At 34.2% G+C, this 25,660-nt stretch overlaps 5 protein-coding genes across 9 annotated transcripts; 1 reads left to right on the top strand and 4 right to left on the bottom strand.

The window, feature by feature from the left end:
• Nucleotides 1–1,234: 1,234 nt before the first annotated feature.
• LOC123214606 (F-box protein At2g16365-like) lies at nt 1,235–4,857 on the top strand. Of its 3 annotated transcripts, none has more exons than XM_044634484.1 (4): nt 1,235–1,388; nt 1,955–2,960; nt 3,167–3,192; nt 3,702–4,807. In XM_044634484.1, the coding sequence occupies exons 2-4, from the start codon at nt 2,012–2,014 to the stop codon at nt 4,464–4,466; spliced, it is 1,740 nt and encodes a 579-aa protein (XP_044490419.1). In that variant the 5' UTR covers nt 1,235–1,388; nt 1,955–2,011; the 3' UTR covers nt 4,467–4,807. The 3 variants fall into 3 exon arrangements, with proteins under 3 accessions (XP_044490419.1, XP_044490417.1, XP_044490418.1); XM_044634482.1 differs by having other exon boundaries at nt 3,167–3,198; XM_044634483.1 differs by having other exon boundaries at nt 1,240–1,383; nt 3,167–3,198; nt 3,702–4,857.
• A 2,754-nt stretch (nt 4,858–7,611) lies between these two features.
• On the bottom strand, nt 7,612–12,968 carry LOC123215021. 3 transcript variants are annotated; one of them, XR_006501933.1, is made up of 3 exons: nt 12,798–12,968; nt 8,691–10,569; nt 7,612–7,872 (listed from the first exon to the last, which is right to left on the bottom strand). XR_006501933.1 is itself a non-coding variant. In XM_044635057.1 (2 exons), exon 2 carries the CDS (start codon nt 10,558–10,560, stop codon nt 9,355–9,357), a length of 1,206 nt encoding a protein of 401 aa, XP_044490992.1. In that variant the 5' UTR covers nt 10,561–10,569; nt 12,798–12,968; the 3' UTR covers nt 8,590–9,354. The 3 variants fall into 3 exon arrangements, 1 of the variants encoding a protein (XP_044490992.1); XR_006501934.1 differs by lacking the exons at nt 7,612–7,872; nt 8,691–10,569 and adding exons at nt 10,832–10,973; nt 11,916–11,977; XM_044635057.1 differs by lacking the exon at nt 7,612–7,872 and having other exon boundaries at nt 8,590–10,569.
• Nucleotides 12,969–14,319: 1,351 nt separating this feature from the next.
• LOC123215100 (SNF1-related protein kinase regulatory subunit gamma-1-like) lies at nt 14,320–16,178 on the bottom strand. Its single transcript, XM_044635160.1, has 6 exons — nt 15,938–16,178; nt 15,568–15,845; nt 15,311–15,469; nt 15,154–15,236; nt 14,879–15,070; nt 14,320–14,795 (listed from the first exon to the last, which is right to left on the bottom strand). The coding sequence occupies exons 1-6, from the start codon at nt 16,134–16,136 to the stop codon at nt 14,408–14,410; spliced, it is 1,299 nt and encodes a 432-aa protein (XP_044491095.1). The 5' UTR covers nt 16,137–16,178; the 3' UTR covers nt 14,320–14,407.
• A 129-nt stretch (nt 16,179–16,307) lies between these two features.
• Nucleotides 16,308–20,739, bottom strand: LOC123215099 (glucose-1-phosphate adenylyltransferase large subunit 1-like). The gene is made up of 15 exons (XM_044635159.1): nt 20,577–20,739; nt 19,907–20,159; nt 19,613–19,741; nt 19,236–19,406; nt 18,959–19,051; nt 18,737–18,820; nt 18,596–18,651; nt 18,391–18,484; nt 18,002–18,187; nt 17,819–17,899; nt 17,380–17,466; nt 17,197–17,301; nt 16,991–17,097; nt 16,854–16,914; nt 16,308–16,743 (listed from the first exon to the last, which is right to left on the bottom strand). Exons 2-15 carry the CDS (start codon nt 20,141–20,143, stop codon nt 16,642–16,644), a joined length of 1,593 nt encoding a protein of 530 aa, XP_044491094.1. The 5' UTR covers nt 20,144–20,159; nt 20,577–20,739; the 3' UTR covers nt 16,308–16,641.
• Nucleotides 20,740–24,153: 3,414 nt separating this feature from the next.
• On the bottom strand, nt 24,154–25,386 carry LOC123213150 (40S ribosomal protein S25-like). Its single transcript, XM_044632521.1, has 4 exons — nt 25,226–25,386; nt 25,049–25,123; nt 24,804–24,938; nt 24,154–24,466 (listed from the first exon to the last, which is right to left on the bottom strand). Exons 1-4 carry the CDS (start codon nt 25,226–25,228, stop codon nt 24,353–24,355), a joined length of 327 nt encoding a protein of 108 aa, XP_044488456.1. The 5' UTR covers nt 25,229–25,386; the 3' UTR covers nt 24,154–24,352.
• Between the last annotated feature and the right edge of the window lie 274 nt (nt 25,387–25,660).

The raw sequence follows: 25,660 nt of genomic DNA, 5'->3' as shown, positions 1-25,660 counted from the left end.
TTCAAGTCTTCTTCTTATAGGTGTGCCTTTCCCTTCTTGTTGCTTTATATATTCATTTTCTGTACTGTTTTTTTGGATTACTATTAGTTTGTGCAACTAGGTTTTTTTTTAGGGGGGGGGGGGGGGGGGTGTGGTTTGTTTATACTTTTGAATTCAATGAAGATAATCAACTCAACTCTATTTATTATTTTATTTTAGGCCAAAGGACTATTTCCCACCCAAGGTATGCTGCATTCCCAAATTTTGTCCCTTTAACTTTGATAATCCCAAATGCCGACCCATGAACAGTTAAAATTAATAGTAGTAAGGGTAAAATCGTTATTTTATCTATAATATTAAAAATAAACTAAAATATAATCTCTTTTTGTCCCCCTAAATTTTAAAAACTAAAAGTTTCTTCTAGCCTAAGTTTTAAAAAATTACAGTTTCCCCTTAGGGTTTCGTTTCGAGATCTTCGACGTCATCTCTGGTGCTATTGTGGCGACCTCTCCCTCCCAAAGCTTACTCTCTCTCTGACAGTCCCGATCGACGTTAGATGATCCATGAAAGATGAAGAGCTTTGTCGGGGAAGACAAAGTTTTGTCTTCCCCGACAAAGTTCTTCGTTCTCTACGACTTCTCCGATGTTGATCGGACATCCAAATGGGGGGAGAGAGAGCGTCGAAGGGAGAGAAAGCTTCGGGAGGAAGATGCCACCGACAATAGCATTAAAGATGATGTCGAAGATCTTGAAACGAAACCTTAGGGGGAAACTATCATTTTTTAAAACTTAAGCTAGGAAAAACTTTTAGTTTTTAAAGTTTAGAGGGGTAAAAAGAGATAAAATTTTAAGAAGTTAGAGTTTCGTTAATTTTAACTATTCATGAGTAGGTATTTGAGATTATCAAAATTAAATAAGAAAAACTTGAGAATACAACATACCTTGAGTAGGAAATAGTCATTTGGCCTTTATTTTGTGTTGAAGCTTAATTTTGCTTCTTATATTGTTTATTCTTAACTCGTGACGATGCTTAAAGTCAAGAGTCTAAGACCTGAGAAGCCCCACAGTGTCAGGTTTGTTGTTTTTTCGGTAATTTTAATATTTTATTTGTTTTTGTGTTTTGCATATAATTTATGTGGTGAAAAAACATTTGGTTGAGAAAAGAGTTTGGTGGCAAACTCAAGGTAAGCATGTTAGTGGGTCCCATTGAGTTAAGGTCGTCCTATCGCAATTTCAGGAGCTGAAAACTACAAGGGAAGCTTATTTAGAGTACAGTATACTGTAAAGCTAAATTAATAAGATAAGATCTGAAACAAAACTATACTTGTTATTTGTCCCAGAATCACTCAAGTCTTTTTGTTCTTCTGTGGCTTCTCAGTCTTTGCACAGATGCTGCCTACCCAAGTGAGGTATTTTAGATTTGATTCTCTGTGTTTACAATATTAATAGATGTTTACAAGTGTTTGAATTCTAGTTTTGTTCTATTTTACAAAATTATGAATAGATAGTCATGTATAAGGTCTTTTTCGGTTTGGTTTTTGGTACTTGGAAGTGGGGATTTGGAGAAGGAAGCTGGGATTTAGGTTGTAGATTTGTTAGCTTGTTTGCATAGTTGGTCTCTTGATCCTTTTTTGCATATTTGATATAAATTGAGCAATCTCTTGAAGTGGATGAACTTCAGCCAAATTTTGAATAATGAACTCTGTAACGGGAACTTGATGCCAATTTTTGTGTGTAATTATCTATCATGAGCTATTTGCAAGTGTGAATTTCTTTTTCATTTTTTGTTGCTTTTTGTTTAGTGTCAGATTACTTGAAAAAGATCACCAAGGCAATATATATATATATATATATATATATATATATATATATATATATATATATATATATATATATATATATATTTATTTATTTATTTATTTATTTTATAACTATAGTTTGGATACTGATAATGTTTGGTTGATTTTGTTTTCAGGTGAATTGTGATGAAGCTCTGAAGGGAGGCTACTTTTGGTGAAAAGTAATTTGTATCATGTCTGATCATGTTATACAATCAAATCATGATGGTGAGGGAATGCGTAGAGAATCTATGCATCTTTACCAATCGATCTGGATGGCTCATTGGACACATACAAGTCACAAGTCTGAAACCCGGTACGATAAGCCATTATCATCTTATTGTGAGTACAAAGAAGAAGATTGTGACTCTAAGCAACATGGACCCGAGATACCATCAGGCATTTCTGAACATACCAAAAAATTTGGAGAAGTATTTGAATCTAGAACAGCTAATATTATACATGAGAATCTTAAACTGAGTTCAATAAAAAGTGGAAAAGAAATATTAGAAAGCCACTTCTTTCCAAAGTTCAGTCTTTCTAAAAAAGAAAGTACTATGCCACTGAATAACGTCACAACCAAGGAAGGGACACTTACTGAAATGGGAACTTCATCTGGAGAATTTCATTTCCAGCATGAAGGTGTCTTAGGGGATCAGGAACAGCAGGTGAAATCTCATGAATCTATTGCGAAGAAAAGCTTAGCTGTTTCAACATCTTTTCCGCATGATGTGGGTTCAAGTTCGAAAATTGTGCCATGTGGATACAACAGCAGGAAGTCTCCAATTTATTCCTTCATATGTGGGCAAGAAAAGATTAATCAATCAGGCACCACTGAAGGGCATCCCAAGTATTCTCAGACTACTCACCATTTTCTAATCACTAAGAAGACTGATGTAAACTTGTCAGAAGGAGGTGAAATGTTCAAAGAAAAATTGTTCAGCAAATACCTCAGTCCATCTTCTGATTTTGGTTTCCTTGGTCAGCTGGATGTGAAAATCCAACCTCTGGGGAGCACCACAGATAGCGAGGAAAAAGGAAAGATGGGAGATATCAAGACTTCTGCAGTTTCTTTAAAGAATGAGTCATCAGCTGACACTGATACTATGGACATGGATGTTTACCAGAAGGACCATTTTTCTGGTATGCATGCAACCTTGTAATATATTCATGACCTAAATGTTTTGATTTCATATCAAGCTTATACATTATAAATAGGCTTTTACTATTAGACAATTGTGGTTATGACATGAAATATATTTGGTCTTACAGAACTTCACTTTGTAGGTTTATCAATATCATTGTAATTTTCCTGTCTAATAAGTTTCTCTCTCTTCTGTTTGTTGCAGAAGTGGTTTCTTCCCCAAAAAATGAGGTAAATGTGAGTGATTTAAAGGATGATGGCTTGTATGTGCTGTGCGTCTTCTGGTTTATAACTAAAATTAGTGTTCCCAAACACATTGACATACGCTTTTTTAAGACCTGAAGCAAAATATCTTAGGACTATTTTCTTTTTAGTTGCTTTTTTGTTTCTTCCTATTTTGTTTTTATTTGTTAGTATACTTGTGGGTGTAAGTCTATAGGTGCTGATGGAATATTTGAGAATATAAGTAGATAACATTAGTTTCTAGTGTTGGAGCAGGACAAGTGGATGTCTGAGAAATCAGGAGAAATGCTTGTAGTATTTTCATTTTCTGAGAATCAATCTAATTATAATTAAATGTTAAATAGTAATAGACGCTGGCTTATGTGTTAATTGTTTAGTTGGTAATATGGACTTCAGGTTGACTATACCAATGTTTTATCTGCTGATGTAATAGGAGTCCATGTTGTGTTCAATTCATTCAGAATACCTTAGATCTTAGTAATGAATGAATTTTGTAGGTTATGAAAGAGGACAAAGTAGCAACATCGCAAGCTGCCGTTGCCTTAACCAGAGAAGAAATTGGAGGAAGATTGCCCAACATTGAGTTAGCTGATATAAACCAAGAGCTTCCTGGACTTCCATCTGTTGCTAACTCTGTGGATGATAGCAAGACAACTTCCTCAAGAACTCAGAGTTTGGATTTAGAGCATCTCCTTTCACATGCTGAGCTGCCCACAAATTCCAAATCTGTTACTTTTCCAGACGGTCATATAGGATCAGATCCAAGCATCAGATGGATTAAACGTCTGAAATTGAGTGCCTCAGGTTCTTTTGCTCATGGCACTAAGATTTCTGAAATGGAAGAAGCTTCTTCCAATGAAAAAGTTAACAAGTTTGTCAACAAAATCATGAGACGCAACATTACTAGATTTGAACCCAAAATGGGCAAATGCTCTGCTAAAGAACCAACGGTACTGGACCGGACTGCTGGCTTGTTAAGTAATGGTGAGTCTTATTTCAGTGAAGCATTGAGGAACACTCAAGACATAAGTCTTTCCAATTGTTGGATTCGGAGATGGTGTCATGATAGAGCTGCATCTCGAACACAGAACTGTGAGAGAGTGACACTTTGTAAGCCAGGAAGTTCAAAAGCAACATTAGATGAACTTCAAAAGAAGCAGTTTCCCAGCATACGTGCTATGGCTATGATGGGAAAGGCCCTGAACAGTTTTCAACCATGTGAATTTAGGAAAAAGAGGTCATATATTGTTTGGAAAACTTAGGGATTCTGAGATGATTCTACACAGATTATGCAGGGAACAAATAGCAAGCTAATCAGTCCATAGAATCAATCTGGCTATCTTGGTTTTGGAATTGCCTTAGAAAGGGGAAATGCTTTGGCCATCCGGAACAATGATTCAGTGGACAAGATGTGGAATTTTTCTTTAGCTAGAATGTTCCCTCGGTATGCTCTCTGCCCTGTATTTGTTTTGGACTTGGTTTTTTTTTTTTTTTTTTCCTTAGAATAGGTTTTCTGAGTGTGCTTTGAATGTGGTAATTCTTTGGGAGAAAGCGAAATGAAAAAAGGTGGAGTGGTAATCAACTGCTCTCACTTTATATTGTATATTTTCTTGTACTCTGCCATGTTGCAAAAATGCCCCTTTTGATCGTCCATATTCACTGGAAGGAAAACTGGGAAATGCTTGGAATTAAGAATATACAAAGGTCATACATGAATTGTAATATACAGTTTTTGTATACTTGTTGATAAAAAAGATATGAAGAGATATTAAGATTAAATAGATATGGTTGCAAAGCCAAAATTAAGGAAATTATGTATTGGAGGATTATAAATAAGGATTTTAGGATTTGATGGATTTTTTTTAAAATAGAAAGAAGGGATATGATTGGATTAATTGAGAAATAAGAAGATATTGATTGATTTTAATTAAAATAGTCTTTATCCCTTTGAATAGATTTTTTTTATAGGCTATAAAAATTATTTCTCTAAAAAATCATTACATATTATGTAAGTTTTTACTTACCGAGTTGACGGCTCACTCCTCGTCTCCTTTATTTTGCAGAATAAGTTTTCTAGATTAGCTAGGAGGGGTGGAATAAAATGAACTCAAGCTGAGTTGGGAGATTGAAGAGTTTTGATGTCTAGATTTTATTGTTTATGAATATTGTAATTGTGGATTATTTATAAGGTGTGATTATGTTTAATTGTTTTCTTTTTGGGGATTATTTTGACAAAAATAAGAATATGTTATGCTATAGAATTATTTTTTTGAATGAAGTCATGGATTAAATTAGTTTTGTATTTTCAAGTGAGGTTAGAATCTGGGGGGTTACAATTGTGGTATCAGAGCTCAAGGATAGGATTCTGTAGACTTTTAAGAAAAGATACATTAGATTTTAATTAGTTTCTAGAAGTTCCTCTTTTCTTTTTTTTCTAATCTCTAGACTATCATGGTATAATGCTTTATAGGAAAGAGATATGGTACGCAGTGATAGAGATAGAAACCCAAGGGCAAATGCATCAACCTCTGGGCTAAGAAATGATGACAGAGAACCAACCTTACGTGAGATTGCTGAGGAAGGTAACCCTATGATATGCATGATGGCTAGGATTGTGGAACAGCAAAATATGTTGATCACAGAATTGACACATCGTGGAGGTACTCCAAGGACTGAGGAGCAAGAACGTCCTACCAATGAGGGACCTATCTTTGTGTTGGAGAGATTTAAAAAGCTTGGACCTCCATCTTTTCAAGGGACAACAGATCCTTTGAAGGCTGAGTCATGGCTGAAGCAAATTGAAAAGATTTTCACAGTTATTGGGTGCATAGATGATCAAAGGGTTGTGCTTGCCTCCTTTATGCTTCAAGGTGAGGCGGATCATTGGTGGGAGGCGACCTCTCGCCTTATGAGGGCTCATTTAGGAAATAGACCCATCTCTTGGAGCATGTTTCAGGAGGCCTTTAATGAGAAATATTTCCCTGATCAAGTTCGTTTCAAGATGGAGGCTGATTTTCTAAGTTTAATACAAGGGAATAAATCAGTGGCTGAATATGAAGAGCAATTCACAGCTTTGTCGCGTTTTGTTCCTAAATTAATTGATGAAGAGGGTAGTAAGTGTCGAAGATTCTTTGAAGGATTGCGTCCATCCATTAAGGCTCAATTATCAATTCTTAAGTTGACAACATATTCGGATATTGTTGATCGAGCTATGATAGCAGAAAGATATTTGAGGGAGTCCCAAACTGGTAGAGACACTTGGAACAAAAATAATAAACAGTAGGAATCTCGAATTGGAGGATCAAACCAGCAGGGTGATGAGCTAATAAGACATTCCAATAATGGGTCTTCGCATAAAAACGTTCCCTTCTGTCAGTATTGCGGTAATTCACATATTGGAGAATGTTTGAAGAGAAAAGGTGTTTGTTTTGGGTGTGGTGAAGTTGGACATAGAATCAGAGACTGTCCAAAGAAAAGAAGTGCTATTATGGGAGCTCCCAGTGATGAAACAGAAAGGAAGAAGCAAACCCATGATGGACTGTGTGTCCAAAGTGGACAATATCTTAACAGTGGACCGGGTTATTGGACCTGGGGTGTTACAAATGGTATCAGAGCAACTCCGCGTGTCCTCTTGATCGATGGTGGGGCAAACCTCAGTGAGGACGCTGAGTCCCGTAAGGGGGGGTGTATGTGATACCCTTAGGCGAATCCCACATCGACAAAGCACGGGAGAAATGCTGGGTCTATGTGTGCTCTAACTTTGGATCCCACATTGATTAGTCAAAATAAATAAATAAAACCCTTGATATTCCTTAACTATAACGGAACTAAAACATTTCCACAAATTTTAAGAAAAAAAAAAAACAATATAAACAAGTTCATATTCATTATCCTAAGGAGAAACAAACATAAATATTTTATATCAATCATAAGGGATAATCTTAAAACAGTTCATAAACATTACTCATAAAAAAAAACATAAAATTTGTACTTAGCCTTTGTCACATAGTGTCACCTACATTCGTGGTGACTTGGTTCGATTCTTATTCATATTCATCATAAGTCCGCAGACTTTTCGTAATTCATATTCTTATTCATATTGGTCCGCAGACCCTTCATCGTATTCATACTCGTAATAGGTCCGCAGACCTTTCATCGTTTTCATAATTGGTCCGCAGACCCTTCATTGTGTTCATATTCATAATTGGTCCGCAGACCTTTCATCATTCAACATATGTCCCTGAATGTTTTATGATCCGGTCATATTTATCGATCCATAAATCTTATGGACATTTGGCAAAATAATCTTACAAAACTTGTTTTTCCAAGAAATCTTTATCTCTGAAAAATAGCATAAACTTTATTCAAGGAATTCTTTCAAATATTTTTATCTTAATAATCGTATAATATAACATAAGTTTTCTTCTATAGAAAAATATCAAAACACTTTTCGAAAGTATTTTAGATAACAAGATCATATACTTCTAAAATAAAACCATAACATAATTTATCAATCATAGTAAAAGAATTTTATAACATAAACAACGATATAAACATTTTTCATATAGAACAAAAATCATTACATATTATGTAAGCTTTTACTTACCTCAACAATTTTCTAACTATGTCTTTAATCAACCAATGAGATACCAATATCTTCACGTTGTCCTAGCAATCATAATTCAAACTTAATACTATCAGATCTTAATCTTAGAAGTATCCATTAATAACCTATAAACCTTACAAATCATCACCCTAATGTTAAATCATACTAAACTCCATTAAAACCAACTGTGCATATACAAACTTCTTACTGGACAGTTATGATTGCAAGATTTTTAATAAATTATTCACTCATGGTAAATTCACAAAATTCGGACAAATTAAAGTAGACATGTAGTAAAATATTGACAAAAAGTTTCAAATGAAACAAAGTTAAATTTTGTTTTCAAAACGTTCAATAAAGAGAGCACATCAACACTGTCAAAGAAACCAGATCTTTACTGGACAGCCCTTATTTCTTGATTTTTAAAACTTTCTATAGGCATTGAAACTTTATGAAATTTGGGCATGTATGAATAGACATATAATACAATTTGCAGAAAAATTTTCAGATAAAATTGAGTTCAAATACTTTGTCAAAATGTTTCAAGAAATTCAGATCATCAAATTGCCAGAATGCAGATTTTTTTTCTATTGAACAGTCATTGCTATAAGATTTTTAATAAATTCTGTAATCATAAAAAATTCACGAAAATTTGATATAATTGAAAACACATGTTATAAAATTTCCAGAAACTTTTTCGATTGCAAATAAAATAAATTTCTTCATCAAAACATTTAATAAAAATAGAATAAAAAAAACTGTCCAGAATTTTAGTTTCTAATATGCACAAACACAATTATTGACCTAACTATGATGCTAACATAATTTAAATCTAAATTTAGCTTAACTAAATAAAATAAAATTGAAAGATTAAACTTACTCAAATCTCCAACCCTTTTTGTTGATCCAAATAACTTTACACCTCTCCCTTTTTCAATTGCCAAGTATAAAAATAAAAACTAATATTGTTGATTTTCTTATGAGGTCTAAACTTTTAGAGAAATAATTTTTATAGCCTATAAAAAAAATCTATTCAAAGGGATAAAGACTATTTTAATTAAAATCAATCAATATCTTCTTATTTCTCAATTAATCCAATCATATCCCTTCTTTCTATTTTAAAAAAAATCCATCAAATCCTAAAATCCTTATTTATAATCCTCCAATACATAATTTCCTTAATTTTGGCTTTGCAACCATATCTATTTAATCTTAATATCTCTTCATATCTTTTTTATCAACAAGTATACAAAAACTGTATATTACAATTCTCCCCTTCTTACAAAAATTTCGTCCTCGAAATTTGCACCTGCTTTCGTAAGATTATACTCTTCGTAAAATTTCACCTTAGCATGATACCTTGCTAAACAACCCTGTCCGTGTATAGCATCAAAGTCTCACATGTCTGAAAGTAAAAAATCCATGCCAAATTCACCATCACCCAAAACTAACCATGCAAGATTTACAAGCCATATCAATTAGCATGTCATCACGTAAAATAGCAGCAACTAATAAATAATTGTCCAATGGTTCAAGTGGCTCATTTATATACCCAGCAAAATAGGAGGGATAGCAGAGTGGGTGGCACCTAGATCAAAATGTACTCCAGCTTCTTTATTAAATAAAGATAAATTACCTGAAACCACTTTATTAGGAGCTTTATCATCTTGCTTGGTTAAGGCAAAAACACGTCCTTGGGTCTTTAGCTTCTTCCTTTCTGTTTCATCACTGGAAGCTCCCATAATAGCACTTCTTTTCTTTGGACAGTCTCTAATTCTATGTCCAACTTCACCACACCCAAAACAAGCACCTTTTCTCTTCAGACATTCTCCAATATGTGAATTACCGCAATACTGACACATGGGTACGTTTCTCTGCGAAGACCCATTATTGGAATGTTTTACTAGCTCATCATTCTGCTGGTTTGATCCTCCAATGCGAGATTCATACTGTTTATTATTCTTGTTCCAAGTCTCTCTACTAGTTTGGGACTCCCTCAAATATCTTTCTGCTATCATAGCTCGATCAACAATATCCGAATATGTTGTCAACTTAAGAATTGATAATTGAGCCTTAATGGATGGACGCAATCCTTCAAAGAATCTTCGACACTTACTACCCTCTTCATCAATTAATTTAGGAACAAAACGTGACAAAGCTGTGAATTGTTCTTCATATTCAGCCACTGACTTATTCCCTTGTATCAAACTTAGAAAATCTGCCTCCATCTTGAAACGAACTCGATCAGGGAAATATTTCTCATTGAAAGCCTCCTGAAACATGCGCCAAGAGATGGGTCTATTTCCTAAATGAGCCCTCATAAGGCGAGAGGTCGCCTCCCACCAATGATCCGCCTCACCTTGAAGCATAAAGGAGGCAAGCACAACCCTTTGATCATCTGTGCACCCAATAACTGTGAAAATCTTTTCAATTTGCTTCAGCCATGACTCAGCCTTCAAAGGATCTGTTGTCCCTTGAAAAGATGGAGGTCCAAGCTTTTTAAATCTCTCCAACACAAAGATAGGTCCCTCATTGGTAGGACGTTCTTGCTCCTCAGTCCTTGGAGTACTTCCACGATGTGTCAATTCTGTGATCAACATATTTTGCTGTTCCATAATCCTAGCCATCATGCGTATCATAGGGTTACCTTCCTCAGCAATCTCACGTAAGGTTGGTTCTCTATCATCATTTCTTAGCCCAGAGGTTGATGCATTTGCCCTTGGGTTTCTATCTCTATCAGTGCGTACCATATCTCTCTCCTATAAAGCATTATACCATGATAGTCTAGAGATTAGAAAAAAAAAGAGGAACTTCTACGAAACTAATTAAAATCTAAAGTATCTTTTCTTAAAAGTCTACAGAATCCTATCTTTGAGCTCTGATACCACAATTGTAACACCCCAGATTCTAACCTCACTTGAAAATACAAAACTAATTTAATTCATGACTTCATTCAAAAAAATAATTCTATAGCATAACATATTCTTATTTTTGTCAAAATAATCCCCAAAAAGAAAATAATTAAACATAATCACACCTTATAAATAATCCACAATTACAATATTCATAAACAATAAAATCTAGACATCAAAACTCTTCAATCTCCCAACTCAGCTTGAGTTCATTTTATTCCACCCCTCCTAGCTAATCTAGAAAACTTATTCTGCAAAATAAATGAGACGAGGAGTGAGCCGTCAACTCGGTAAATAAAAACAAACATAATACATAACTTTTTAATAAATAAACATCATAAAACGTCTTTATTTTCAAAATAATTAGTCAAAATAAATAAATAAAACCCTTGATATTCCTTAACTATAACGGAACTAAAACATTTCCACAAATTTTAAGAAAAAAAAAAAACAATATAAACAAGTTCATATTCATTATCCTAAGGAGAAACAAACATAAATATTTTATATCAATCATAAGGGATAATCTTAAAACAGTTCATAAACATTACTCATAAAAAAAAACATAAAATTTGTACTTAGCCTTTGTCACATAGTGTCACCTACATTCGTGGTGACTTGGTTCGATTCTTATTCATATTCATCATAAGTCCGCAGACTTTTCGTAATTCATATTCTTATTCATATTGGTCCGCAGACCCTTCATCGTATTCATACTCGTAATAGGTCCGCAGACCTTTCATCGTTTTCATAATTGGTCCGCAGACCCTTCATTGTGTTCATATTCATAATTGGTCCGCAGACCTTTCATCATTCAACATATGTCCCTGAATGTTTTATGATCCGGTCATATTTATCGATCCATAAATCTTATGGACATTTGGCAAAATAATCTTACAAAACTTGTTTTTCCAAGAAATCTTTATCTCTGAAAAATAGCATAAACTTTATTCAAGGAATTCTTTCAAATATTTTTATCTTAATAATCGTATAATATAACATAAGTTTTCTTCTATAGAAAAATATCAAAACACTTTTCGAAAGTATTTTAGATAACAAGATCATATACTTCTAAAATAAAACCATAACATAATTTATCAATCATAGTAAAAGAATTTTATAACATAAACAACGATATAAACATTTTTCATATAGAACAAAAATCATTACATATTATGTAAGCTTTTACTTACCTCAACAATTTTCTAACTATGTCTTTAATCAACCAATGAGATACCAATATCTTCACGTTGTCCTAGCAATCATAATTCAAACTTAATACTATCAGATCTTAATCTTAGAAGTATCCATTAATAACCTATAAACCTTACAAATCATCACCCTAATGTTAAATCATACTAAACTCCATTAAAACCAACTGTGCATATACAAACTTCTTACTGGACAGTTATGATTGCAAGATTTTTAATAAATTATTCACTCATGGTAAATTCACAAAATTCGGACAAATTAAAGTAGACATGTAGTAAAATATTGACAAAAAGTTTCAAATGAAACAAAGTTAAATTTTGTTTTCAAAACGTTCAATAAAGAGAGCACATCAACACTGTCAAAGAAACCAGATCTTTACTGGACAGCCCTTATTTCTTGATTTTTAAAACTTTCTATAGGCATTGAAACTTTATGAAATTTGGGCATGTATGAATAGACATATAATACAATTTGCAGAAAAATTTTCAGATAAAATTGAGTTCAAATACTTTGTCAAAATGTTTCAAGAAATTCAGATCATCAAATTGCCAGAATGCAGATTTTTTTTTCTATTGAACAGTCATTGCTATAAGATTTTTAATAAATTCTGTAATCATAAAAAATTCACGAAAATTTGATATAATTGAAAACACATGTTATAAAATTTCCAGAAACTTTTTCGATTGCAAATAAAATAAATTTCTTCATCAAAACATTTAATAAAAATAGAATAAAAAAAAACTGTCCAGAATTTTAGTTTCTAATATGCACAAACACAATTATTGACCTAACTATGATGCTAACATAATTTAAATCTAAATTTAGCTTAACTAAATAAAATAAAATTGAAAGATTAAACTTACTCAAATCTCCAACCCTTTTTGTTGATCCAAATAACTTTACACCTCTCCCTTTTTCAATTGCCAAGTATAAAAATAAAAACTAATATTGTTGATTTTCTTATGAGGTCTAAACTTTTAGAGAAATAATTTTTATAGCCTATAAAAAAAATCTATTCAAAGGGATAAAGACTATTTTAATTAAAATCAATCAATATCTTCTTATTTCTCAATTAATCCAATCATATCCCTTCTTTCTATTTTAAAAAAAATCCATCAAATCCTAAAATCCTTATTTATAATCCTTCAATACATAATTTCCTTAATTTTGGCTTTGCAACCATATCTATTTAATCTTAATATCTCTTCATATCTTTTTTATCAACAAGTATACAAAAACTGTATATTACATGAATCCCTGTGAAATTATATTATAAAATATCTGAATGTAATTAAATACAGAAAATGTCACAAAGAGACTCTTAAAGTGAACGTAATGAGTAGGAAAATATCATGCTTTAAGACGGGGATGTTTTTGTAGTTATGATTTTCTGTTCAGCTATTCTATCATCAATATTTTTGGTCAAGCATATATATGGCTGTCATTTGTCAGAACAACCGAGTACTGATTGTATATATGGTTGGACGATCTAGCTGAATGTATGGATTAACTTAGTGGCAGCTAACAAGGGATGGTCTGGAGCTGTCGCATCATCATTTCACTGAGCTGAGGATGGAAGAAGGCCCTACAAGGGAAGATTCAGAGAACAAATTTCCCCTTACGGCATCTTCAGGGTTAAGATTGAAAAGGAGAGATTTCGACATACTTATCTACAAAAATGTGGGCAGTTATGACTTAACCATTTTTTGATCTTCTTTCCATGACACTGCTGATTTTTCAATTGGTTGATAATAGATAAGAACCCCTTGACAACAAAAGGTGTCAGCTATTCTAAAAAACATGTCTTTCTCCTCCCAATCAGGTAAAAGTTATCCCAAAAACCCAATTAACAATAATCTTTTTCTCTTTATAATATTCATTCACTCCTTTTTATATAACTCATTCAATAATATCTTAATAATACCTTTATAAAATATTATCTTATATATATTATCCTAATATATTAATTTCATCATTATATTAAATATCTTATCTTAATAATATATTTTATCCTAATATAATATTATCTTAATTAATTAATATTATTATTATTTATTATAATTAGGTCCCAACAACGAGAGATTAAACCTAGTAGCCCAATCTTTAGAGAGGAGTACGTATGGTTGGCTTTAGCTATAAATCTTATCATTCAACTGATTCAGTCTAATTTTTACTCAAGTTCTCTTTTTGCTTGTTGGGCTTGTTTCCCTACTTAATTGACTAACCTGGGCAGAGAGAGGCCAGAATGAGTTACGGTCTGAGTCTTTCAAAATCATGTTTGATTTCATACCAGTTGAGCTTCCTTTTACATGATTTCATTTTTGTAATTGTATATATTATCTTCTTCCTAATGAAGCATGTTTGTAAACATGGAATCAATCAGCCTTTCGTAAGGACATAATTCTTTTACATTTAGACAAACATTATATTAACGTACTATCAGTGCTTATGGATTTCTTACCAAGTAAACAAGTCAGCAATTACGAACTACGGTTCCATTTTTGACTTTGCAACCAGTCTGTTCTAGAGCAGATTCAAAGAAGCCGCCTCCATGAAAACTTGAGTCCATGCAGGGTGGAGCAAACTGAATGATTATGTCTCTTAACGTGAGTAAACCAATTGCCTGATGTGAATCATTTACTATAAAACAGACATTGCTCTTTGTATCAACCAGCTTCTTCATGGCTTGCTTGAGGGTGTCAGTTTTCTTACTAGTCACTGGCTGGTCCATTCTTGGAAGGAACCTGTTTTTAAGGCGGAGAGCTCCTGCAGAGATAAGGGCTCCGATGTCTCGCTCAATGGTGGGGTCAGAGTCTGCTCTACCGGTTTCCATGTGAATGAATTCCTCTGTGGTTAGAGTCCTGTGAACATGCTAAATAAGCCATTCCTGTTTTGCTCTTAGTCAAGCAGTTCAAATGTTTAATCTCGATGGAAATAGGCTTACTCTCTATTAGGGATAAGATTATCATCCTCCAGAAGAAGGTAAATGTCACTTCTTCTGATAGTACCAATAAGTCTCCTGGTTTCTCTTGCAATAACTGCAATTGCACCAACTTGGTTCTGGCATATCATCCGAAGACCTTCTGCTAAGCTTCGGTCTCCATAGACTTGAACAACATGATCTCCATTCTCAAACCTGTAAGTGGAGAAATAACAATACATGTATTGCAACTCAAAACATTGAAATATATCTTCTGTAAATATTCTGGTTTAGCATACCGGAATTTGGATAAAGCTCTGTCTGCAATCCCATCGAACCAGTCTAGTCCACTTGATTGAATTAGCAGCTGCATTACTGCATTCTACTGAATTGAAAGCCACTAGCCATTAAACTTATAAATTTACCAACATTATCTGTTCAGTCAGATAATCTTACCTGTGTAACAAAACCAATGACCTGCGATTTGGATTGCTCTACCACCGGCACGACTTGCAGGCCATGCTTCGAAAGCAGTAGTAGAACATGAAAGAGAGTGTCATCTAAGCGCACAGGGAAGAAAGGATCCCATAGAAATGATGTGGCTAGCTCACCAATCTGTTACAATTGGGTCAAAACAAAGTAAACCATTGTAGTAAACCATTATATATCTTATTTGAACATAAATAAACCAATAAAAAAGTGATCAAAAGAACCTTGGTGTGGCCAATTTGAGGATTTTGATCAAGCATGGTGAAGAAACTCCCACCACCTTTTTCCTTGATTTTATCATGAGTTATTTCACATTTGTGCAGTGACCAAAGAAGGATGCTTGCAAAATTAATAAAACCAATATAGCGATCGGAAAATCTTGCAACTGTTGCATCAGGGTCTAAAGCATCAGCGATGGGGGCGCCACACACATTCTTCTCGAACAACATGTGTATAGCTTCTCTTACGGTATGCCCAGCATTCAGTTCCAAAACTTGTATTTCTTCCCAAAAGCAAAAGGTAAAAATAAAGTTCAATATGTTTATCATATGAACCATCTTGAGAAGGAAAAGAAAACGGTTCATATAGAGATACCAGGTGAGTTTTTGATGCCAGGAATTGTTGCGATGGGAATGCGATCAAGAAAGAGTTGCAGCGCAGAGCCAGAATCGAGTTCTGGTGTGTGTCGAATGTCATCAGAAATGGGGGTCTCCTTCTTCACCACCATGCCACCTTTTGGCTCTTCCATTACATCCTGTAGTTGCCTCAAATCCATCTTCCTTTCGTCTTGCATGGCTTTTGGTGTAACTTCTCTCTGCCAAACCTTTCTTGATCTTCCTCTCAGAAGAGAGTGGGACACAAATCACCATTCTAATGTTCCACGTTTCAGTTTGACAACAAAGTTTACCCTTTATCTACCACGTGTTATTTATCCAAATAACGTAAAACTTCTAAAATAAATGTGTAATATTAAGGTTTTTACAACTATTATTATTTTTTATTACTACTGAACACCAAAGTTCAAGTTCCATGCTATAATAACACCACCAGTATTTACATAGCAGAGAAGCAGCCTTTTGAACAGTCCTCTGGTTTATTATACAACTTTTGGCATTTGTATATTTCCCTAGGCTCAATTTACAAGTGTGGGATAACAACTTCTAGTTAACATAGAGTGTGGAGCTTCCTTCTTATGGGGCCAAAATGCTGCCGATGAAACCTGCATAGCTTCTTCGGTAGCCACTGAAATTACAGGTTCACGAGAAAACAGTCCACTCATGGAAGTACATGAGATTCATCTATATGATCGTCCCGTCTTCTATTGTAGCTTTTTCAAGTATAACTGTGATTCCTGATCGAATGTGGAATCCAACTTCTGGTCTATCTGCTTCTTCAACACCCTATAGAGCCACAACATTCAGACGGATGCATAAAAGTTGAATGTAGATTTCTTTATTCTTATACATTAAGATGTTAAAAGGATTATATGAAAATGAGAAGCTAAGCTTACATCTTTGTTCATGATGATCACATCTTTTCCTATCTTTACATTTTTGTCAATGATGGAGTTCCTACAAAGAAAAATAATGGGAAAATGATTAGAAAAAGTGTCTTTGATATTTAATTCTCAACTCGGCATCTAGTTACCTGATTTTCGTATTCTGTCCGATTCCAATAGGGACTTTCCCTTCTGCCAGTAGAGATGCAATTTCAGATTCTGTTTGGTAATAGTCTGCACCCATCATCACAGAATCCTGGAGAGATAAGTCAAATTTTTAATAAATTAAATTTATCTTTCGCCAACAAGCTTCTTATGCCAAGAAGAGAATATCTTAAAGCAATGAATGACTCACCTTTAGCTCAACACCATAGTCTAAACGTGAGCGTTCACCCACTATGGAATGTTCAACACTGCATTCTCGCAGGAAACATCCATGTGAAATTATTGCATCCTTAATCTGAAAATAAATCTGAACAATGAGAAAGCAAGACAAGTGAATGAAACCAAGAGGATAATTAGAACTCTGGCAGCATACCCGGCAATTATCCATCTTGGTTGGTGGTAGGAAACTAGGAGAAGTGTAGAAAGGAGTCTTCGGATCATAAAATTCAAACTTTGGAACCTGCACATAAAGAAATACTCATTTTAGATATCAAAAGGTAATATTCAATCAGCTCCACACAAGGGAGGTCTTATGTACAACAATCATATGAACAAAATATAGAAATCATGTGAAAGAACAGAGTAGTAATGTAACTGACATAGTTTCAAATTTCCAAATTTACAATGTGCAAGAATAACAGAGAAGCAGAAGCAAACATGAAAAGTCATGCTCATTATCAATTTCAAAGAAAATCTGGTTTTGCTAGGCTGACATTATCACCTATATGTGAATACCCTTTGCAGTTTTGCAACTAACTTAATTGAAGACATTTGAAATCTGAAATGATCACTATTGTAGCATAAAAACCAACCTCTTCAGTCAAGCCCAAGTTAGCTTCATAAAAAGACTTTATTGTTCCAATGTCCTCCCAGTAGTCTCTGAAGATGTAGCCCTGTCAAAACAAGATACATTCAACATATAATAAATTACCCTTCTACTGTAATTAATGAAGACACATTTAGAAGTACTAGCACTAGGTTTAGATTTCTCTTACCTGGACATTGTTTTCCATCACAGCTGCAGGAATGATCTCAGAACCAAAGTCATTGGATGTAGGATATCTCCACCTCAAAAGGTTTAACAAGACATCTGTTTTGAATACATAGACTCCCATGGATGCAATGTATGGGGATTTCATAGCTTCCTGGGGCAATAATCCTAAAACAGTGGTATCTGCTTGCTGGAATAAGCAATGAAAAAGGAACAGTTAAACTGAAGCTCCTTAGAATTAGCAATCCAATGGTCTTGAAGCAAAATTAATTGAAAGTTAATATTGGAAAATTAGACTGTTCATGATCTATAGTCAAGTTATGAACAATTGAAGGGAAGACTAATAATTTTCAGGACAGGCAATTCAAAGCATGAGATCTGCTTAGTGCTTACCATAGCTTTCAGATTAGCACCCCTTGGTTTTTCAGCAAACTGCACAATGCGGCCTCTATTGTCTATCTTCACCAGTCCATAATCCGATGCACGGCTAGAGAATATCCAAAAGTTTAAATGAAACTCAGGATCCAAAATAAAAAAGCAGTAAAATGTGCACAATGCATCAAAAGGACTCAACTAGGAGTATTCTATCATAACAGACCTTGGACCTACTGCTACACATGATATTGTAATGTCAGCATTTCTGTCGATGTGGCTCTGTTAAAACAAATACAAACAGGTAAAACAACTTTCTAAATTTTAAATTAATAAGAATCCATTCAGTTAGATAGAAATTGTATACCTGCAAAAAATCCATATAATTCATTCGGTAAAGATGATCACCGGACAAGATCAAAATATTCTCAATGTTTCTGTTCCTAGCATCCTACAAGTCAATCAATGTTATTTATCAGATTCCATTTCACGTTAAGAGGGGAATGGAGTCATTGGACTGCATGGAGTTCCTCTGCATATATCTATGCCATTTGGAGATGCTAAAACAAATACAAGTATCCATGGCTACCTCAAATACCCATATGAATTGCCTCACGGCATCAGCTGTTCCTTGGAACCAATTCTTTCCTGTTTCTCCTGGCGTTTGAGTGGCTGCTAGGACCTGTTCAGAAAGTGGTTTTAATCACAGATCATAGAAGTATGTGCAAGGAGATAAGAATTCCAAAACAGAAAAATAAGGTGATTTTAAAACTTTAAATTCATTTATGCTGTCTATATACTGAATCAGTGTATTAAAGGATAACATCTAGATATTTTTCTGCTCCAGGGGTTCAAGGGAATCATACCTCCACAAATCCATCACCAAAGGTGACACCGTTGCCAAAATATGTCCGTGCAAGATGCCGATTGAGGGAAGCCGAGTTGAACTGGGTCAACACAAAAATCTTGTTTATGCCACTGTTGATGCAGTTACTCATAGGGATGTCTATAAGTCTATAGCATCCCCCAACTGGAACCTGCAGATCTCAAAAAATAGTCACAAAGGGAAACCTCAAGTCCTATATAAATTCAAGATCTCAGCAAAGTTTTCATTCAGTTCCAAATGATAATTTCACTTTGAAAGTCACAGTAACCATTATCTCCAATGCAACAAAGTTAAGATCTCACAAAATGATTGCTCTGAATTATAAACAAGTTGATCAGACAAGATAAATTTTCTTACAGCTGGTGTTGCTGCTGTTTTTGTAAGAGGAAAGAGCTGAGTCCCTGCACCTCCTCCCAGTATGATCGCAGCTACATTTTTCGGGTCTGCTGTCCATCTACCAAACCTCGGAGTTGGAAGTGATAGCGTCTGAAATCATATAACAAGAATCAAATTAAGACTACATAACTAAACATAACTGAAACAACACAGATTAAGTTAATTACCAAGAAAGTGCAAAAACAAACACAAAATAGCCATAATGGATAGATTAATCTCCAAATGGCAAATGCTATGGAATGAATTTCTACTTACCATAACCTCTCTAAGATTGTTATTAGACGTAATCACAGCATAAACAACACCAGGTTTGACCTTCTTATCCCTCTTCTCAGCATTCAAGCCCTTTGCTAAACAATTAAACCCACCGCTGTTGTTTAAGCTACCTCTGATCCTTTCTCCCCAAAACGCATTCTCTACATTCTTGAAACATTGTTTGGTGGCTTTCGCTACATGGGTATTGGCTCTTAAGCCCATACAGCAAGAATCCATTGCAGCTTTTTCTCGGCTGGAACCACAATCCAGGAAAAAAAATTAACAAATATATAGTGAAGCCAGATAATGATGATTATCAAAATTAGACAGCCATATTAAGTATTTAACTCGAATCCCAATAAAGTAAAGCTATAATCTAAATGCAATCTAAGTGCAATCTAAGCAACAAATAAAGTGCACATCACAAAAAGAGATCACAAAAAAGTTGTCAATGACAGTTGTATTAGTAGCATACATTAACCATAGAATATAGTTAAAACTAAAATCTAAGTACCCCAGGCAGAACCAGGCAGAAGAGAACTAATCAGAACCGAAACAACACAGATCAAGTTAATTTTTTACCAAGAAAGAAGATCCTCAAGTACCCCAGAAATTCAATAACAAAAATGTGAGCAAGAGAAAAAAAACTGAATTAGAATTAAGCACACACCAAAAGGAACTTTGAAAAATGATAGGTTGAGAAAGGTTGAGGATGGTAGTGAATTGCGTGAATTGATGTTCAAGTTGGCGGTTAACTTTGTTGGCTTGTGAGCCTTTCACGATAAATCCTGCAAGCTTGATAATTATGTAAATGTTATTACAAAAATTTCAATAATGTAGCATAAAAAAATGTCAATTTCTCTGCAAATAACTCAATGACCTGTGTCACTGTGTACACTTCATACAGTCGTCAAAGTTTCTAGGCCTCTCCTGAATATGGAGAAAGCCATAATGAGCCAAACCACCTGTCCATTTCATGCCAAAATGTGCTGTAAAAAGATATTTTTTTTTATGAATGAAAATTGTCGATTTTTTTTATTTACTTGTCTCACAAAGCTATCACTTTCAAGCATGCTAATTAATCTTTCGGCGATTTTTCATCTGTTGTAATGTTACCAATTTGCTGATATGACGAGTAATTTTTCAACGGTGGCAACATTATAATTCATGACATTTTTTGACACCGTAAATTTGTAGCTATAGTGAAAGTGTAGTCATTGATCTTGGCAAAAATGTTTTCCCAAGTATTTTGTCGTTGATTCAGTGATATTTTTGATGAATATACATGATAAAATTCTTGTCATGTGAAGGGAATATTGACAAACGTGTAGACCCAGTTGCACACTTAATCTTAAGCTAATTTTGATATGTTTGTGGTCAGATTTTGGCAGAATTCATTCTAGTGATCCAAAAACAAGCCTACCAAAAGAGGAAAATCAGAGGAATCGTTGTAGTATTATTGTTGGCTGAAGAATCCAAGCCACATATACCTTTATGAGGGACCAAGCTTGAATGTATCCAACTCCACCGCAATGGACAGGACATTATAACACCTAGAAAAGAGAGTTATCAAGTAAAAGTTGAAGAAAGTTTTAGCGAAAGATGAACCCTCTTTTGCTATGAATTGTTTTTTAACTTCTTACCATAATTTAGAAGAAATATGAGATATGCGGTTTCATTGTTGATATATTAAAATGACCCAACTGGCATTTATAAACAAGTAGATTCTTCGATCAATCAAGATTTGGACAGAAACCATTCATTGACACCTAACACTTTTGACGGTTCTTATTAGATTTTGCAGAAGCACTAGGCCCACCTTCCCTGCTTCCTTATCACAATTCACAAGTATACATATATATAATTTGTTTTCTCTGCATTAGATTTAGTATGGACAGCGAAAGATGTAGATTGCAAAATTAAATTAGTGAAAGTGACTGCTCAGCTTATTGGATTTAGTTGTTAATACAGTTTAAATTCTCATAGTTTCAATTAATTTAGTGATGATGGTGAGAATGAAAGAAGTTCTATCTGTTAATTGCAATGACAATTCCCGTGAATTTTATACTGAAAATACTTCTGCAGAGACTGATTCATTGAATTCTAACTGATAGTTCCTAGTATTTCTGGGTTGTGGACCCATAAGAACAGTGTCTCATCAACATGAACTAGAAACCACCTATTAGTTGACAAAATTTCACGTGGCTCCAAGTCCAATTCCTTGAGAGATTTCTTGGGTTGGATACGATTTGGCCCCTCTTTCAACTGCAGCATTCTCAAGTTGCTAGTTTTAATGAGATATCTCTTTCCCCGACAAGGGCAAATTGCATGTACTCATGAGATTTTTCTGGGTATATACACAAACACTACAAAGATTTTGAGAAAAATTTGTGCAATTTAAGGTTGAAAGCCAGAGATGCTCTGCCTTTCATTACGAAATAAGACATTCCCAAATTGCTTTATTGTGAGTTGTGCATCGATATTTAGATGGTGATGTATAATTGGCGATTTGCATGCTCTGGTGTGACAAACTTCAGCAAGATGATGTGGTTGGTGTAGGCAGAGGCCTGCAGCATGGAAGGTTCTCACGGAATCCATGGCTGATTTATGTGGAAATGTGAAGAACAAGAGATAATATATTCTAGTTTCCAGGGAAAAGAAAACAAAATATATCCGCGAATAAATCCCATGAATAGTCTCCTGCAAATAATTTCCCACTTCTGAAAGAATCAGCGACATTTCCCAAGAATAAAAAATATTTCAAAGAATTTGAGGCTTGCATTAGTTTTAGACTACTTCTTATATCGCAAATTCAATATTTCTACTGATGGTGATGCTAGCATCGATCCCGTGAATTGTCTTCAGCAACAGTGAGGATTGATAACAAGATTATCTAAATAGACAAATTTTGGGGGGACTCGCGGAAAAAAGGGTAAGCAACTAATTATCAGACCATTAGCACAGTTCCTTCTATTATGCCAAAAAATAAAAATACACCCAAAGGATTATTTCCTACCCAAGTTTTATTATAAAAACAAATATACACTCGTGAAGTTTCAAAAACTTAAACACCTACCCATAACCAAATTTTTATTAAAAATCTCAGTTAAAATTATAAATACAACTATTATTTACTTAAAAAATTAAAATTTTATCACATTTTTCACTCTAAGTTTAAAAATTTCACAATTCCCTCCATTTAAAGTTCAAAATTTTATAAAATAACCATTTCACCCTTAAATCTCTGTTTTTCCTCTTCTCTTTAGTGATGATGACCATCTCCAACAATTGAAAAAACGTTATTTCTTCATCGATAAAGATGAAGAGGTGTCGTCTCCTCATTGATAGAGATGATCTCTTCATCAACAAAGACGTCTCTTTGACTATCAGAGATGGTCGCTATTGTCGAAGAGGAGAGAGAAAATTTAAGAATTTGAGGGTGAAATACTCACTTTTTAAAACTTGAAAAATTTAGATAGAGAAAAAATTATGAGATTTTTAAATCTATAAAAGAAAATGTGATAAAATTATACTTTTTCAAATGTTTTTAGTAAAAAGCAGTTTTAACCCCTACCTATAACCAAATTTTTGTAAAAAATATCAGTTATAATTATAGATAAAACTGTTATTTACTTAAAAAATTAAAGTTTTATAATATTTTCCTCTCCAGATTTAAAAATCTCACATTTCCCTCCATTCAAAGTTCAAAATTTTGGAAAATAACCATTTCACCCCCAAATCCCTATCTTTTCTTTCTCTTCTCCTCAATAATGATGATCATCCAAAGACAAGACAAAGAGTCGACGACCATCTCCAACAATTGAAAATACATTATTTCTTCATCGATAGAGATGAAAAGGTGTTATCTCCTCATCAATGAAGACAAAGAGACGATGCTACTTCGTCAACAGAGATGTCTCTTTGACTGTCAGAGATGGTCGCTGTTGTTGGCGAGGAGAGAAAGAAAGCTTAGAAATTTGGGGGTGAAATACTCACTTTTCAAAACTTGAAAAGTTCAGATGAAGAAAAAAATATGAGATTTTTAAATCTAAGAAAGAAAATGTGATAAAATTTTAATTTTTCAAATTTTTTAATAAAAAACAGTTTTACCCCTAATTATATCAAAGATTTTTAACCAAAATTGAGTAATGAGTGAATATTTAGGTTCTTGAAACCCCATATGTCTTTGTATTAAAATTTGGATGGAAAATAATATTTTGGCCTTAAAAATATAGGACGAACAAATATGCAGTAGCTCAACAGTAACTTGTAAAAAGAAACATTTTCAAAGTCTAAGCGAATACTCTTTCAACAAAAGACATTAACCTTTTAAGGTCTAAAATTGTAGCTCATAAACTCTTAACAAGATAGGCCTAAACAAAAATAATAGCAATCAAACTCAAGAAACCACTACGTTAAAACTAATAAGAAAATATATTGAGAGACCTAGGTATTTGTTGCCCTGGTGTAGATCTGCTGGCTCGCATGGGCAGATACCATCCTGATCGATCCCCTTGCCATAAGCTCTCTTATTGCCCTCCTAGCAAGTGATCCACTGATCTGCAAGACACACGAAACAAATAAGAAAAATTAAAAAAGAACACGCTTCTTGTCTCCAAGAATTGACATGCATCTCCCAAATATCCCGGGGAAGGTCAACTAATCAAGGCAGACCAATCTAGTAAGCCTAAAGTTCTAAACAACGGCTTAGGGCTCCATGAAAGCCCCCATCAAATATAAAACTCAGCAACAATTTTGAATTAGGTTACCGTACAGAGAACTGAAACAGTTCAGCAGCGTCAATGGACCTATATTCTGGCTAGATTCCCGAATTTCATGTAACAATGCTTCAGTTTAGTCATATATTGATAAATCAGAAATCTTTTAGAAGCCTCACCCTTAAACGATCGGAGAGAATGGAAGGGGTTATAAGCTTGTACTTAGGAGCCTCAGAAAGAAGCTTATCATAAGTTGCTTGATCAAACAACACCATGTTGTTCACCTTCTCCTTTTGCTTTCCCTTGCTCCACTTCTGTTTTCACATTCGATAAAAAACCACACAATTCAATCAGAAACAACGCCGATTTCATCTCGTAAATCAAATCTACTAATCATATGCTCAAATGGGTTTCGTATTTTAACCTTCTTCTTCTGCTTTCCGCCTCCGGATTTCGCGGGCCTGGACGACGGTGGAGGAGCCTTTTCCTTCTTTGGGGCCTGCAAAATCAACCAAAAGCAACAGAATAAACAACTGATCGAACATTAGAACAAACGGGTTTTCTTCTATTTTGGTAGACAGTTTGAAATCTCAAGGCGTACCATTGGATTTTGGATCTGATCACAGAGAGACAAGCCGCGGGGTGGTGCAGAAGCAAGATCAAAAATAGAGAAGCGTGGCGCGGAAGTCGAGAGTGTTCTCTAACCCTAGGGTTTGGTAAAGAACAGTTTTGTACCTGATTACACGACGTCGTTTATGAAAATTTGACTTGCTTTGATTTTGGGCTGCTATTGTATAAGCCCACAGATAAAGCCCAATCCAAGGAGTAAGGACATTTGGCCCATTCCTTATTGAAATAAAGTCAAGGATTAAATATATAACGAAGTTTACCAAGTTGAAAGTATGAATTCCTAATACACAAATGTTAGTAAATTAATAGATACTCATTCAAATTTGACATGAGAAAATTGTGTGTAAATAGCAATAACAATAGTAAAAATAAATTAGAAAAAGAAAAAAAAAAGATCAAATATTCA

Source organism: Mangifera indica, chromosome 4 (genome assembly GCF_011075055.1).
Source record: "Mangifera indica cultivar Alphonso chromosome 4, CATAS_Mindica_2.1, whole genome shotgun sequence".
In the NCBI taxonomy this organism is placed as follows: domain Eukaryota; kingdom Viridiplantae; phylum Streptophyta; class Magnoliopsida; order Sapindales; family Anacardiaceae; genus Mangifera; species Mangifera indica.
This window is presented reverse-complemented; position numbering and strand designations above follow the sequence as displayed.

Excerpts from the sequence above, each read along its gene's own strand:
- LOC123215099 (XM_044635159.1), bottom strand. The coding sequence starts at position 20,143 with ATGGATTCTTGCTGTATGGGCTTAAGAGCCAATACCCATGTAGCGAAA. Across the intron at positions 19,052-19,235 it reads TTGGTGATGGATTTGTGGAG|GTCCTAGCAGCCACTCAAAC; the intron begins GTATGATTCCCT and ends CTTTCTGAACAG. Across the intron at positions 18,652-18,736 it reads ATTATATGGATTTTTTGCAG|AGCCACATCGACAGAAATGC; the intron begins GTATACAATTTC and ends TTGTTTTAACAG.
- LOC123214606 (XM_044634483.1), top strand. The coding sequence starts at position 2,012 with ATGTCTGATCATGTTATACAATCAAATCATGATGGTGAGGGAATGCGT. Across the intron at positions 2,961-3,166 it reads CCAGAAGGACCATTTTTCTG|AAGTGGTTTCTTCCCCAAAA; the intron begins GTATGCATGCAA and ends TGTTTGTTGCAG. Across the intron at positions 3,199-3,701 it reads CCCCAAAAAATGAGGTAAAT|GTTATGAAAGAGGACAAAGT; the intron begins GTGAGTGATTTA and ends TGAATTTTGTAG.
- LOC123215021 (XM_044635057.1), bottom strand. The coding sequence starts at position 10,560 with ATGGTACGCACTGATAGAGATAGAAACCCAAGGGCAAATGCATCAACC.
- LOC123215100 (XM_044635160.1), bottom strand. The coding sequence starts at position 16,136 with ATGCAAGACGAAAGGAAGATGGATTTGAGGCAACTACAGGATGTAATG. Across the intron at positions 15,846-15,937 it reads TGGCATCAAAAACTCACCTG|AAATACAAGTTTTGGAACTG; the intron begins GTATCTCTATAT and ends GCTTTTGGGAAG. Across the intron at positions 15,071-15,153 it reads AGAGCTTTATCCAAATTCCG|GTTTGAGAATGGAGATCATG; the intron begins GTATGCTAAACC and ends CTCCACTTACAG.
- LOC123213150 (XM_044632521.1), bottom strand. Across the intron at positions 24,939-25,048 it reads GCGGAAAGCAGAAGAAGAAG|AAGTGGAGCAAGGGAAAGCA; the intron begins GTTAAAATACGA and ends ATGTGAAAACAG. Across the intron at positions 24,467-24,803 it reads TTCTCTCCGATCGTTTAAGG|ATCAGTGGATCACTTGCTAG; the intron begins GTGAGGCTTCTA and ends TGTGTCTTGCAG.